We start from the raw sequence: 15,933 nt of genomic DNA, 5'->3' as shown, positions 1-15,933 counted from the left end.
TTTGGCTGAAAATAAGGAAAAACTTCCTAATAATTTCAGTTGTACACAAGTGAAAGTTCTGACTTGGAATGTAGCAGGTTCTCCTCCACTGAAAGTTAGTTGAATGATCATTTTTCTGATCTTATAGAGCGGATATTGGATCTCTGAGCTCCTACTAGTCTGAGGCTCTGTAATTCTAAAGCACAGTAACTTCCTCAAAAGATCTGCAAAAGCATGGCTTGCTAAAAGGAAGTTCTTCTGGAGTTGATTTCAGTTATGTGACTCTTTCTAACCCCTTTTGGGGTTTCTTGGCAAAGATACTGTAGTGGTTTGCCATTTCCCTCTCCAGCTCATTTTACAGATGAGGAAACTAAGGCAAACAGGGTGAAGTGACTTGCCCAGGGTCATCCAGCTAATAAGTGTCTGAGACTGGATTTGAACTCATGAGTCTTCCTGACCCCAGGCCTGGTGCTCTATCCATTTGACTAGCATACATTATTCTCCATTTATCATATCATCTTTGTGCATTTAAAAAAAAATCTCTCACATAGTTTTTAACAATGCATAGGAGTGAATAACCATGCTAGACAGAAACATTTACATGTAACTTCTCAAATCAGTAATTAGCTTGTCAAAAATCTCAGCATGGGAAATTAAGCACAACCTTGTTTTCAGGGGGCAGATAAAAAAGGTAGGAAAAGAGTTCAATGTACACACCAAGAAATATCTTGAAAATCAATACTAACTCCTCTGTCACTATCACATCCAACAACACTTACTCAACAAAATTTAACATTAAATTTTTTATTAATTGTCTCCTACTTACAATGCAGTGTTCTGGGGGCACTGTGGGAAATAGATAAATAAGAGACGGTCCCTTACGGATGATGCCATTTTGCATATTTGACATGGCAATAACTTGGCAATAACAGTAGAAACATTTTGCTAAAGAACCAATTGCAATCTCAGTGAAATGGCAATTCATGCTGCTCCACAGGAATGCAGTTGCTTTATTCTCTGATAATGCAGAAGGCAACATTCTATCACCAGCAGGTTCTAGGGGACAGTGGCAGACCTTTAGCCGAGACTGTAATCAATTACAGTGCTTAACGGTATTATGTTAGAAAAATGCATTGTGCCTCTCCCCACCCTCAACCCCTTTTTTTGGCTGAATGATGCAAGAAAGAGAAAAACATATTTTGGGCACCAGTGAAATTTGTAACACACCACCAACCCCACCTCTGTTGAGCTACATTTTACCATATAAAATGATCACACTCAATTTAGAAACAAATAAATGGCATTAAGATGAAATGACCAGAAGTAATCCTCTTTATCAGTTATTGTGAACCTTCCCTTTAATGACACCAAGAAGTTATTTATTTTAAAGTGTCTCTTTAAAACAAAACAGTGTGCTAAATGTATTTGTAGGTATATTTCAACAAACCCACACACACATACACTGAAAGCATAAACATATGGATAGTGTCTCATTGGAACGATGTGTTCTCAACATGTAGTATTCGTATCTAATATTGCTATTTAACAATTGTACTTCGTATGCACGCATAAAGCCAAATTCGAAATCCTCCCCCGCCCTATCCACATGCACAGTGTCATCTCTTCATCCTTGCTGAAACCCAAATGTTCCTCTAACAATGCACTCACTGCATTTGAGAAACACCCAAGAAAAAGCCAAGTGGTGATTTTATAATGAACTCGACCCAGCCCTGTCCCTGAAATCCCCTTCATGTCAGTGCAGGCTCTTCCTGGCTTTTTGAATGTGTGATCTGCATGTCTAATAATGAATAGATTTCGCCAGCTTTTGCTGCCTGGCATCAGACTCTTACCTTGGAATGCTGCAGCTGAAGGATCTGTTCTTCAAGCTGCTGCCTCTTGCCTTCTATTTCAGTCTGTCTTTTTCTTTTTTCCTTTAAAAAGAAAGTGAGAGTGGCTATAAGACCGGGTAGGTGTTGGATCCAGAGATTTTAAAATAGCAAAAAGAAACAGAGGCAGAGAACATCTGTACACATGCTTCCAGGGATGCTAGGCACACACGCAATGTCACCTGCCTCTGTCTGCAAGCATGTTGCAAATAGCAGTGTTCTCGGAACGTGTCTGCTGTGGCTGAGCTACTTGTTCAGCAAGTAGGAGGAATCCTCCTCACTCAGCCATAGACCGAGAAGCCTCAGTTTAACACAGAGCAAAAGAGGACACCTTTAACCCACTCTATCCACTCCCCAGTCATGCTCTGAGTCTTTTGTTAGCATTACCGAACAGTGTAGTTTATTCAATGAAAAATAATAAAAGACAGGGGTGCTTGCAGATTTCAAATATGATAGATAAAAATAATGGAAAATTCCATGGTTTAGGCTTTGTTCAGCAAGATGATCCTCACAGTATCTCACTCCCTCTCCCAATAAAGTAAAATTAATCGTAGTGGGCAAAGCTACTGAAAATATTTGTCCACTAAGGAACAACATTGTACTACCAGAGAGGTGACAGAATAGGTGTTTGATAACTCCAGCCTTTGAGGATTATACGGAATAAAGGAAGTCCAGGTTCCAACCATTTCTCTAGGTTCCAACTATTGAAAAACAAAAACAAAAACCCAAACAATTTTGTTTGTGATTCTGGTGTGTCACTGTAGATAGAAAAGTGGCTGTGCTGTGACCTTAGGCAAGTCTCTCAATGCCTTGAGCACCTCTCTCAGCCTAAAACACCTTGTGGAGTAGTTACTGATGTGCATTAGTAGATGGAGTTTACTCACTAGAATTTCCCTATTCCAGTGAAATTATAGGTCCAGTCCAAAAAAATCCAGAAATTTTGGCTACCTCCCCTAAGGGCAGCTAGGTGGCAGAATGGATAGAGCACTGGGCTTGGAACCAAAAAGATTCATCCTCATGAGTTAAAATCCAACCTCAGATACTTACTAGCTGTGTGACCCTAGGCAAGTCACTTAACCCTATTTGCCTCAGATTCCTGTAAAATGGGCAAGAGAAGGAAATGGCAAAAGCACTCTAGTATCTTCGCCAAGAAAACTCCAAAATGGCGTCACAAAAAGTTGGACGTGATTGAAAGGACAAAACATCTCTCCTAAATCCTATACCAGTAGCTGGTATGGAGGTGAGCCCAGATCTGTAAAGGGCATGCCTACAGGCATACAAGCTCTAAGACGTCTTTTGAAGTTTAACAAATCTTCCATATTTTTTTTAATGAGCAAGAATTTATTTTCTCTTCTACCTCTTCCTTAGGGGGAAGAAAAGAGAAAGAACACATATATTATAACATAGCAAATAAGGATAATCAAACAAAACAAATTTCCACATAGGTCAAATTCGAAAATTTGTGTCTCATTCTACACCTTGAGTTCATCACCTTTTTGTCAGGAGGTGAGTGGCATGCTTGATCACCTGGTATTGTGATGGGTCACTGCAACTGATCAGAATTCTTAAGTCTCTCAATGTCATTTTACAGGGTAGTTATGGTCCAAATTTGTCCTATATAAGTTCACTAGAGTCTTCCCAGGTTTCTCTGCAACCACATTCTTCATCATTTCTTACAGCACAATAATATTCCACTGCATTCACATACTACATGTTCTTTGACCATTCCCCAACTGATGGGCACTCCCTGAGTTTCCAGTTCTTTCTCACTACAAAAAAGAGCTGCCAAAAATATTTTTGTATATACAGGTCCTTTGCCTTTTTCTTTCATCTCTTTGGAATACAGAACAAGTAACAGCATTGCTGGATGAAAGGGAATGTACAGTTTAGTGATTTGAGGGGCAAACTTTCAATAGTTTTCCAGAATGGCTAGACCAACTCATAGCTCCATCAATACTGAAGCAATGTTCCTCTTTTTCCATAGCTCCTCCAATATCTGTCATTTTCCCTTTTTTGTCATTTTGTCAATCTAATGCATTTGAGGTCCTTTAAGGATTTGTTGAGTATGATCTAAAAAATAGCCTACTTAAGTTTGAAATGGCTAATAACCAGAAGTTTATTATAGAGTGATTTTTTTTTTTGCTATAGCTACGAATTAAGAAGTACTACATGGTTATGACTTGAACTGGTATAAGGTCAAATCTTGCAACCATGTAATATTTGAAAAGATGCTTTATTTTACTTATATTGGAAATTTTAAAATATACTTCATAGAAAAATCATCTAATCATCAAAATATATACAATTTCTCTACTACTTCTCAATTGAAATGATTAAAATAAGAATTTGAGTTGAACCAGTTTAAAAATGGAATGGATTTCATTTTGCCATAGTTTTGGTTTAATTTTTAATATTGTTCAGAGGAGCTCACTGCAGTGTAATATCTTCCCTTATTCACACATTCCTTTATTCTAGTAACACATTAGAATTTTAGATTAGGGCAGTTTGCTACCACATTAGATTTTCTGGCTAATAAAGTAGAAGCCTTGCCACTCAAGGACCACTCCCTAAAATAAATTTTCACCAACGATGTTACGCTGTTGAGAAAGTTAGAATTCTATAATCTCTCAAAAACTGAAGTTGTGAATCATCTAAAGGTCCATAATGATATGCATGGTAGGCAAAAGTAATTTTCATCTTATTTTCAATTATGACTTATGAGCAAGGAGTGGTGTAAAAAATCATCAAGGAAATTTATGATTGAAAAGAAGGTAGACAAGTCATGGTGAGAATGAGGGATATCAAATGGACAACTTTAGTGTTGCATTGATGTCTAGAGGGGAGAGAAGAGAATAAGCATTTATTAAATGACTACTATGTACCAGGCACTGTGTAAAGATCTTTATAAATATTATCTCATTTGATTAGCAGCAAGACATAAACCCAGAACTTCCTGATTCCAAGACCTGATTCCTTCTATAACCAAGTCTCTACTAATATACATACTACTGACAGCAGCTGAGAGACCAACAAAGGAAACCAATTCATTTTAGCTACCTCAATCTTTTTTTTTTTTTTTTTTGAGGCAATCAGGGTTAAGTGACTTGCCCAGGGTCACACAGCTAGTAAGTGTCTAAAGTCATATTTGAACTCAAGTCTTCCTGACTTAAAGGGCTGGTGTTCAATCCACTACACCACCCAACTACCCCTACCCACCTCAATCTTGAGGTCATAGAGGGAAACTCTGACAGTAAAGTCCAGTAGGCTGCTTGGAGATAAGGTTGTTGTTGTGTTGGTCCTTCATTTTCGAAGAAGACCATAACATCAGAGAAATGATGATATGACTTGCACTTGACTTTGTTTTGAGTGAGGGAGGGCTGTGCAAGATCACCAACCTCACTTTCTTCTCCTGAGCCATCAGGATCCAGTGACCAGTTATTCATCAGGATGACTGGAGATGGCCCAGGATGCAATGGAAGACTTGATGTGATGGTCTTCTTCGAAAATGAAGGCCAAACACGTGAGTAGACCAAGCTGCCTGAATGGGGACCCAGCTAGCTGGGTAACTCAGCTTGGAGATAAGACACTAAAGTTTAAGGGAGAGTTGGGTTTGTCAGTTATTTTCCCATAGGTTAAAGGTGATTTTATGCAAGGAGAAGAAGAGAGGGAAGATAAATACTTTGGCAGATTTTAGAATTCAGTCTGTAAAACAGAAGAGATATGCATAAAACATGAAAGATAATACTTTTGGAGGTAGTATCTTAATAGCTCTTTCTCAGAAAGGTTATGAGTGATGTTCATAGCTAATGCTCGCTATTTCAATTTGTAATTATTTTATGGCACAGTAGAAAGAGAAATGGATTTGGAACTAGCATGCTTGGGTTCATATCTTTGCTGTCCCTTACGTCTGTGTGACCTTGAGTAAGTTGTTTCAACTTTCCAGGCTTTGGTTTCTTCATTTAAAAAATGAGGATGAAGACAAACTCTACGGTCTCTTCCAGCTCTAAATCGAGGTTCCCATGATCCCAATACTGTATCTGTTTTAATACATAAGATTAATACAGTTTCATCCTATGTATAATACCACAAGTTGAATAATGTATTACTCTCTTGTTCTACATAAAGTAGAAATTCCAAGAGAGCTTCAATGTCAAATTTCAAATGACACTTAAAAAAAAAGCTGACAAGAGTTTTATTTATAATGGCCCTGATTCACCTATTAAAGGAATTCAGTGTGATTCTATAAGGTTCATTTAGATTGGATGTACTGGTTCCATGCCTCAGCCCACTGTATCTTTCCAACAAGTCAGAAGTCATGTTCTCTTGGAACTCAGGTAGATCAGACAAAAGAGGCAGGCCATACTCTCATGTTGCCAAGTTGCTAGGCAGCATTTCTGGCTCCATTACCCTCACTGTCAAAGTACTTGGAAAAAGCTCAAGTTACTAAACAGGCCACTGGGCAAATGTTCAGTTGTTCCCCAGGGGTGAGTCTGACACTGATAAAGGGCCCCAACTACCAAACAATATTAATAGGAAAAACATTTTTTGAAACAAGGTCTTCCTGACTCTGAGACCATCTCTCTAGCTACTACATCAGAATGTCTTTCAGTAAAAGTTTAGGAGGAAAATGGAAACCCATGAAGTGCAGTGTGTTTTGGTGGAAATGATGACTGGACTAGAAGTTAGGAAAGCTTCATGCTAGCCCCAGCTACTTGTATTAGCCCAAGAAGGGACTTCTCTCTTCTAGATTTTATTTTCTTCATCTACCTGTGTGACCTCCTGCAAATCACTTAACTTCCATGGACCTCAATTTTCTCTTCCAGCTCTAAATCTACACCTAATCTCTCTTCATCTACCAAGTAAGGGGGTTAGCCTAGGCAGGTAGGTAGTATCGTGGCCGAAGACAGGCCACAGCCCACCAAAGAATTTCAGGTGGCCCTTGAAAATATTCTCTACGTTTTTCGTGGGTCACCAGAAAGCCTTTGGTGGACTGCAGGTTGTGCAGGCGTGGGCTAAAGACTGGAATTTGAAGTCAGGAAGATCTGAGTATGGATCCTACTTCAGACACTTACTATTGAAATAGAAGCATCACTAGCCTTCAACTTCCTCCTTTGTAAAATGAGGATAAGAACACCTCACAGGCTTGTTGTGAGGATCTAGTGAGGTAATATAGGTAAAGAAGTTTGCAAATCTTTTTTAAAATTTCTTTTACATTTCTATTGAAAGCTTGGAGTTCCAAATTCTATCCCTCCCTTCCTTCCTTTCTCCCCTTCCCCCAAGACAGTGAGCAATCAAACATAGGTTATACATGTGCAATTATGTATAACATTTCCATATTAATCATTTTGTGTAAGAGTACTCAAATAAAAGAAAAAAATGAAACAGAGAAAGTGAAAAATAGCATGCTTCAATCTGTATTCAATCAATTTCAGTTCTTTCTCTGGAGGTGGATAGCACGCTTCATCATTATTTCCTTTGGGATTGTCTTGGATCTGTATTGCTGAGAATAGTTAAGTCATTCACAATTCTTTATAGAACAATATTGCTATTACTGTGTAAAACATTCTCCTGGTTCTGTTCATTTCACTATGCATCAGTTCATGTAAGTCTTTCCAAGTTTTTCTGAAACCATCCTGCTTGTCATTTCTTATAGCACAAGAAAATTCCATTATAGTCATATACCACAGCTTGTTTAGCCATTCCCCAACTGATGGGCATCCTTTTGATTTCTAATTTTTAGCCACTACAAAAAGAGCTGCTATAAACAGTTTTGTACAAATAGATCATTTTCTCCTTTTTTGGATGTCTTGGGATATAGACCTAGCTGTGTGGCATTGCTGGATCAAAGGGTACATAAAGTTTTATAGCCCTTTGGGCATAGTTCCAAATTGCTCTCCAGAATGGTTGGGTCAATTCACAATGCCACCAATGGTACATTAGTGTCCTAGTTTTCCCACATTCCCTCCAACATCCAACATTTTTCGTTTTTTTGTCATATTAGCCACTCTGATAGGTGTGAGGTAGTACCTCAGAGTTTTTTTAATTTGCATTTCTCTGGTCAGTCGTGACTTAGAACATTTTTTCATATGACTATAGATAGCTTTGATTTCTTTGTCTGAAAACTGCCTGTTCATATCTTTTGACCATTTATTAGTTGGGGAATGACTTTTATTTTTATAAATTTGCAAATCTTGAAAGGCTAGATAAATGTAATATATCTGGTTTCTGAGGTCTTTTTCAGATTGAAGTTTATTATCCTCTGATCTATAAAATGAGGAAGTTGGACAATATGATCCCATCTATATCAAAAATGCTACGATTTTGGGAGGGAATGCTTAAAATTTTATAAGACAGGCCTTTATTTGGGGGGAACTTTTAAGTAAGATAGAATTTTTTTCAATTAACCAAAATCTGCCCACTCTCTTACCACATCCGTCCTCAAAGGAAAAATAAAAACAAACCCCTTCTAACATGTATAGTTACGTAAAATAAACCTTGCTTTAGCCATGTCCAAAAAAAGTAGGTAGCAATCCATACTCTAAGTTCATCACCCTTTATTTTTGTCAAGTACCATGTTTCATCATGAGTTTTTTGAGCATTGTTGTCACTCACTGTATTAATCAGAGTTTCCTAAGTATTTTCAAAAAAATTTTAAATTATTTATTTATTTCATTTTGGGGAAAACTTTAAAGAGGCTTTGGTTCCTTCTGTGCTTCCTTAACCAATCCCTCCATTTACTGTTAGTCAAACTATCTCACATAACTCTCAACCTTTGTCCATCTCCCTTGGGTATACTCCAGGTTGACACAGACCTCTTAAGATGCAAACGATGTTACCTTCCAAAAGCTAACTCTTTCTTAGAAGGGGAATACATGCAGTTACAAGTAAATTTAGAAATTACCACCAAACTTCGTTTGAGCTAGTAACTTTCTCCTTTACTCTTCTTGATAACAGAATTGCTACCAAAGATTTTTTGCCTCCTTTACCTCATGTTGATATGATGGTAACAAGCAATGAAATGGTCTGAAGGCAAACAGATGAAGTAGCTTTTCACTGTCTCAAAGCATAACATTTGACCTGTAATGTAACCTAGAAACTCTGTTGAGGAGAAATTCACTGTAACAAGAGTTCTCTCTCTAGCTGACTTTATGGAAATAATACAACCCTGAACAGAAGGAGAGGAAAAGTGCCTGAATAATCCACAAAGCCAGTTCATGAATTAATAATAGGGAGTTTCCTGCATATATAGAAATCAATGTTACATGGCTAAAAGATAAGGGATCATCCACCTCTAGTGATTACCAAATCACAATAAAATAAAACAAATGTTTATACAACATATATTCAATAATATAACTTAAAGAGAGAAATATAGCGCCATTTAAATGCTCAGTGATTATATAAGTATGAACCACTTATATAAGCAAACTGATGTTATGTTGAAAAATTCAATAATCATGTCTAGCAATGCATGAGTCTGACCATATCACTCCCTTATTCTGTAAGCACCAATGACAGCCTATTTCCACTACAATAGAACCCTTAGTGTGACATTTAAAGCCCTTCACATCCTGACTCTCACTTATATTTCCAACCTTCTTTATACATCATTACTGCCCTCCACACACTTTAAAATTCAGCAAAACTGCTCTCCTTTCTGTTTCTCAGACCTGACCAGCACAACACTCCTGTTCCCCTCTCTGCACCTTTGCAATGACTATCCTCCATCCTTGGAGTGCACTCTAACTAGAAATCTATGATTTATTATTTCATTTGTAGAGCACGATCTATTTACAAAACTAAACTCACAGAATGGGATAGAAATATAGATACAGAGGCATATATAGATACATTTAAAATTTCTATGTAATATATAGATACATATAGCAACTGTTTTGTGTATATATACACACATATATATACACATATATAATCACACGTGTATATCTATATTTATATATTGTATTTCAGAAGTGAAAAGGAAATTAGAAATCTAATCCAACTCTCTTATTATCCAAATAAATATACTGAGATACAAAGAGGCTATCCAAGTGGTTATCCAAACTCATCCAGTTAATTATCAGTTGTTTTTTAAGTCTTTTTTTTTCTAGAATGATATAGCCTTTGAGATTCCTGAATGTAGGAGCATAATTCACAACTTCACTAAGACATGGTAATTCCCATTTAGTGGTTTACAAAAACACCAAGGGTTTGCGATAATGCTCCAAGAAGTTCACGCTAAAAATTTTTTAATGGTGCCTACAAAACAGTATATGTAATATATTAAAAGACCCTGGGGCTAATAATACATTTTTGTTGTCAAAAGGGGTTCAAGAAACAAAAAAACACTGGGAACCACTTACACAGAACAAAATTCCCTCTGTTCTTTCTTTTCTTGTACATTTCAATCACAGTCCTTAGTCACAACTAACTCTGCAGACACAAGGAGAAACAGGCATGGTCTGCTGTCTAGAAGACACATGTAATGTTTTCCACACTGACTCACTCCACTTTTCAGCTTAAGAAGAGATGGGAAACTAATCTCTTCTGATAATAGTTGTCTTTATCCCTCTGCATTCTTTTATGACTAGCTTTTTCTCTTGATTCAATTTGTGATCCAGAGTTCTGTCTTCCTTCCCTCCTAGCCCCTTGGACTAGTTTTACTCACTTCAAAGAAAGAGCTTAAGTTGTGCCTCTCAGAAGTCAATTGTTTAGACTCAAGAGAGTGTGATAGAAAAGTCTGATCAAAGGAGAACAGAATTTTTTTTTCTCTTCTTTTTGTCAAAAGAAACACTCAACAAATGAAGTAATGAGTATTTATCAAGTGTGTGCTAACCCTCCTACAGAGAACTAGTACTTTGTCACAAGGAAACACATGAGAGTTAATGACCTGGTTGTCCATGACTTTTATAAATGGAATGCAATGAATACTACAAAACAAACAAGTCAAACATTTAGAGGCAGTGTTCCAGAGCGGTCAGAGTGCTGGACTTGAAGTCAGGAAGAAATAGGTTCAAATACTACGCTAACTATACAATCGTAAGCAAGTCACTCAACCTCTATGAGATTCTGTGTCTCCATCTGTAAAAATGGGAGCAAGAAAAGCACCAACTTGGTTGTTGTAAGGATCAAGTGGGAGCCTGTATGGAAAATATTTTTTCAACTTTTGATGGACTATACAATTGTGAGCTACTATCATCATCATCATCACCATCATCACCACCATCATCATCACCACCATCATCATCATCACCATCATCATCATCATCATCATCATCATCATCATCATCATCATCATCATCATCATCGGAAAGATAGTTTGAGTTCTTCTGACCATGTATTCTGACTGTATTATCTTCTAATAGACATATCTCTGAAGAGGAAAAGAAAGGGTATCTTGTAATGGGAAGTTACTTTGCACTAATTCATCCATACACTTTTTGCTTAATTTCCTTTAAACACCAATTCATTTAAGGACCTACTACGAATAAGCACAATATTAGGCACAGTAAAGACAAAGGCAAAAACAAAGCATTCTGTCTATAAGCTATTTATATTCATGTGTATGAGGGAGTGTGGGTTGGTGTGAGTGTAGATGTCAGTTTGTACACAAACAACTTAGTAAAAGTTTAATTAGGGAAACTTCTATGTAGGATTGGACTTGAGTTTAACTCTGATACATGTATGTCGGACAAATGATTAAGGAACTGGACAAAGCTAATGTTCTTGTACAAAAGTCAAATGAACTTGTGCAAATCAAAACATGGAATGTCCATTGTCACCACTATTATTTGATATAATTCTAGAATATGCTGGCTATTGAAATAGGACAAGACAAATAAATTGACAGAATAGTATAGAGAAAGAAGACATAAAATTACCACTGTAATGATATCACAGATTAGAAAACTTTAGAGATTCAACTAAAATTGACTGAAATAATAAGTTTAATAGACTAGCACCCACCAAATTATTAGCTTCTCTGCATGCTATCAACTAAACTCATCAAGAAATGGTAGAAAAAGAAATTCCACTCAAAATGACCACAGCATGTATAGAATATCTTAGAGTCTATCTACCAAGATGCACTGAAGTCTTACATGGGTACAAGTCTAAAACATTCCTTATTATAATATTAATACTCATGATTAGAATGTACTAATAGAATTTAAAATAACAACAATAACTAGTGTATAGATTTAGTGTCAGATACATTATACTGCTTTAAAGGTACTTTAACAGAACTGGACAAAATAATAGCAAAATTCATCTAGAGGAACAAAAGGTCAAAAGGGGATGTTGAAGGACATGCACATTGATGTACCACTGATGAAACTATAAATTGGTCCAACCATTCTGGGCAGCAATTTAGAATTACCCAAAAATCTCACTTAGCTATGACCCTCTGAGTAAATACTAGGCACGTACCCCCAAAAGTTTCAAACAAGAAAATATCTCTATGCACAAAAATATTTATAGCAGCATTTTTTGTCATATCAATGAACTAGAAAAAAGTTGAGTGGACATTTGGGGAATTTTAGCATATGAAGATAAAGAAGCACCGTTGTGCTGTGAGAAAGAATGAAAAGGATGGTGAGGTAGAAGCAGTATCTGTTTTATGTAGACTGAGCTGGTTTCTCTTTAAGGGAGTGGGGAGGTCACTCTTGGGATCATCATTGGTTTGGCTTCCTTATTTCCTGGGTATAAAAGCCTTAGCATAGGGGGAGCTGACTTCAGAGATTTTAGTGGAATTCCTACTTGCCTGTGGGGATATCTTTCTGATCTGTGGAAGCTGAGGGGAGCAGTTTTCTTAATCTGACTCAGTATCCTTTTAAATTTTAGGAAGCTTGTATCCTAAGTTCCAAAGGCCATTGGCATGGGACTATCTCCTCAGTGGAGGAGATCAATTCACCATGCCTACTTAAGGGGCAGGGTGGAGTTGATGAGACCAAGAGAGAAGAGAGATCTGGTCTCTTCAGTCTCTTCAGGTTGCTTCTGATTTCCATTTTCAAGGGAGATGCTCAATACCATCCATCCTTCAGATAATGGAAGGGAAAAAATGACTATGGGAAGAAACTGACATAAGAGGAGCTAGCTATTTCTATGATGTCCTTATCCCCAATTTACTATACTAGAGACTTCAGGGAATTTTCTTATGGGTGAGGTCTGGAATTCTCTCTCTCTGTCTCTCTGTCTCTCTGTCTCTGTCTCTCTCTCTGTCTCTCTCTCTCTCTCTCTCTCTCTCTCTCTCTCTCTCTCTCTCTCTCTCTCTCTCTCTCTCTCCTCAGTTGTGCTACTTTGCTCCCAGTGGAAGAGTTCTGTCAACTGGTATTGTCTGGTATATATTCTTGTGTGTATACTTTCTTTGTTTTGCGCTATCAACTTGAATAAATGACTTTCTTTGCTATTTTCTATGTATGTTCATTGTAGAACTAGTATTTGGTGGAAAGGAAATCAAGCTTTAGATATAAAACTTGAGGTTCTCCTTTCTCAGTGATTAGGAGTTCACCTTGAGTCTAAAAATCAAATCTCCTAGACTAATGATATTTAAGAGAGTATATAGATATAATTTTAGCCTGGTATCCTCTCTCTCTGAGAAGAGCATAGTGGCTGACCTCTGGCTCTCATCTCCTACATCTTCTCCCGGCTGGAATTAAGCCTACCTTAGAGAAGGGTCAGGGAAAGAAATGCTCGAAATAACTATTTTTGCTCCCTGAAAGCCACGTGGCATGCTACACTACTTCTAAATCATTCTGAAATTTTTCTTTTTTATTTTCATCTTATACTCTGCAAGTGTCTCATTTCAATTTAAGCCTAAGACTGAATTACTACCTACTGGCCTGGGTTAGGCCTGGCCCAGAAGAGGCATATTCCTAGGAAACCTCATATAAATTGATGCAGAGGGAAGTAAGCAAAACCTAAAGAATAATTAATAAAATGATTAGAAGAATGTAAAGGTAAATGATTGCTATTTTCAGTGAACAATCATAACTATAGAAGACTGAGTATGAATAGTGCTTCCAAACTTTTTACAGAGAAGTAATGCAGAAGAGGACATATGTGTTTGCAGATGTGGCCAATGTGATGATTTGCTTTGCTAAGCTGTATACATTTGCTACAATTTGTTAAGGGCAGTGAGGTGGTGGAGTGAATAGTACTGGGCCTGGAGTCAGGAAGATTCATCTTTCTGAGCTCAAATCTGGCTTCAGATACTTACTAGCTAGGTGATCCTGGGTAAGTCACTTGACCCTGCTTGCCTCAGTTTTGTTTTTCTTCTGTAGAATTAGCTGAAGAAGGAAATGGCAAACCACTCCATTATCTTTGCCAAGAAAACTCCAAATAGGGTCATGGAGAGTCAGACATGATTGAAAAATGACTTAACAGCAAAGACTTCTAAGGGAGAGGGAGAGTTAGTGGGTAGTGGTAATGATGCTGAAAGAAAGAAAAGAATGGGGGAAAGGGTCAAGGAAACATCTTTTTTTCTTAAATACACAGAAAGAATTTCAGAAGGCGGTCAAGACAAGCAGGGAAAACAACTATTGTTCCCAATTTAATATGTGTTTAAAAACAAAATGTATGTAACAAAACTTCACTCTTTTCCTGTTCTTTATGTGTTGAAATTCTCGTTTAAGTTTATAATAAAAAAAGAAAATTAAAAAAAGAAATTCAAATATGAAATCATTAATTTGACTACTAATAATTTTAATGGATATAGATGAAAACAAACGAATGACTGAGGACTTAAAAGAAAAAAAACGGAGTATAAACAAAACATTAGGACAAATCTTGGCCAGCCTCCTATCTTCCTGAAGTGAGAATGGAAATGGATTATGTGTTGTAAGAAACAGGAGAGTGAAATGAGGGTTGGGCATAAACCTGGCTATGATCATGTTAACAATATCATTATTGGATCTCTCAGCGGCAAAGCAATTGGGAGAACAATTAAAGTATTGGCCAGATTATTCCCCATTTCAGGGATTTTATGCTCAGCTGCACAGAATATGAGAAGAGACCAGAGAAAGAGGAAATTTCCTCTGCGCCCAGGACAGTACCGTGACAAGTAGCCTTCACAGTTGCAGGGTCAAAAATAGAGTCCATTATATTTTCATGGACTGCCACTAATGCCTTTCCTTTTTTCTTAAATGAGCCTGTTCCTTTCATCATCATTTATTTCTAGCTCTTCTTTGTACCAGTGCAGGCTTATAATAAGTTTTCCATGTCATTTTTATTGAGTGAGTTTCCTAACTTTGGAGATATGCTAAAAGAAGATATCAATTTTCTTGCTAACAGGCTGAAAACTCATAAATCTGTAAAATAGCCACCATTTCTCCTCTTTGGAAGTTGCCAGAAGGCACAAAGACTGATTAAGACCAATATGGAAGGCAGCATGGAAGATCTCACATCATAATTTATGCAAGGTTGCTTGGTCTACTTAACAACAATTCTGTACTATTATTTGGTCAGTTATCCATTCCCCCTATCATTAGAACAAATTCACCGTATGCAGATGTGTGTATAAATGTTCCTGCAGGTGAGACTCAAACCACAGGGCATGTCCCCAGCCACTATCCTCCCCAAAGAAGCTTAAACAGGACCGTATGCTTCCAGTAATAATTATTATACTTATTTGATGCTTTAGAATTTCAAAGCACTCTCACTATTGTGTGATTTCTATAACAGCCCTTTGGCATAGAGCAGGAATTATCCTTTTGTTTAGAGGTAAAGGAACTGAGGTTCTGCTCCATGCTTAGAATGTTCTCCCTCCTCATCTCTGCCTCCTGACTTTCCCAGCTTGTCTCTTAATTCTAGTGCTTTCCCCCTGTTGATTGTTTCCTATTGGTCCTCTATATGGCTTGTTTGTACATGGTGGTTTGTACACGTTGGTCTCCCTCAGTAGGTTGTGAGCTCCTTGAAGGCAGGTACTGTCATGAACCTTTCTTTGTATCCCCAGCAAGCACTTAGCACAGTGCCTGGAACATGATGGGTGTTTAATAAATGCTTTAATGATTGACTGACACTTTATAAATTAAGTGACTTTCCCAAAGTCATGTATCTAATATGTGGCAGG

The 15,933-nt window shown here is 37.3% G+C and overlaps 1 protein-coding gene across 6 annotated transcripts in view; it reads right to left on the bottom strand.

Annotated features, from left to right (window-relative positions):
• The window catches only part of PALM2AKAP2 (PALM2 and AKAP2 fusion), a 536,456-nt gene that overhangs the window by 421,382 nt on the left and 99,141 nt on the right, over positions 1 to 15,933 (bottom strand). For all 6 annotated transcript variants that reach the window (XM_072650185.1, XM_072650184.1, XM_072650187.1 and 3 more), the window contains exon 2: positions 1,830 to 1,910. In XM_072650185.1, coding sequence (XP_072506286.1) covers positions 1,830 to 1,910 — 81 coding nt within the window. The remainder of the gene's footprint in view (positions 1 to 1,829; positions 1,911 to 15,933) is intronic.

Source organism: Notamacropus eugenii, chromosome 3, assembly GCF_028372415.1.
Source record: "Notamacropus eugenii isolate mMacEug1 chromosome 3, mMacEug1.pri_v2, whole genome shotgun sequence".
NCBI lineage: Eukaryota > Metazoa > Chordata > Mammalia > Diprotodontia > Macropodidae > Notamacropus > Notamacropus eugenii.
The sequence above is the reverse complement of the archived record's forward strand: the minus strand, read 5'-3'. Positions and strand labels throughout refer to the sequence as shown.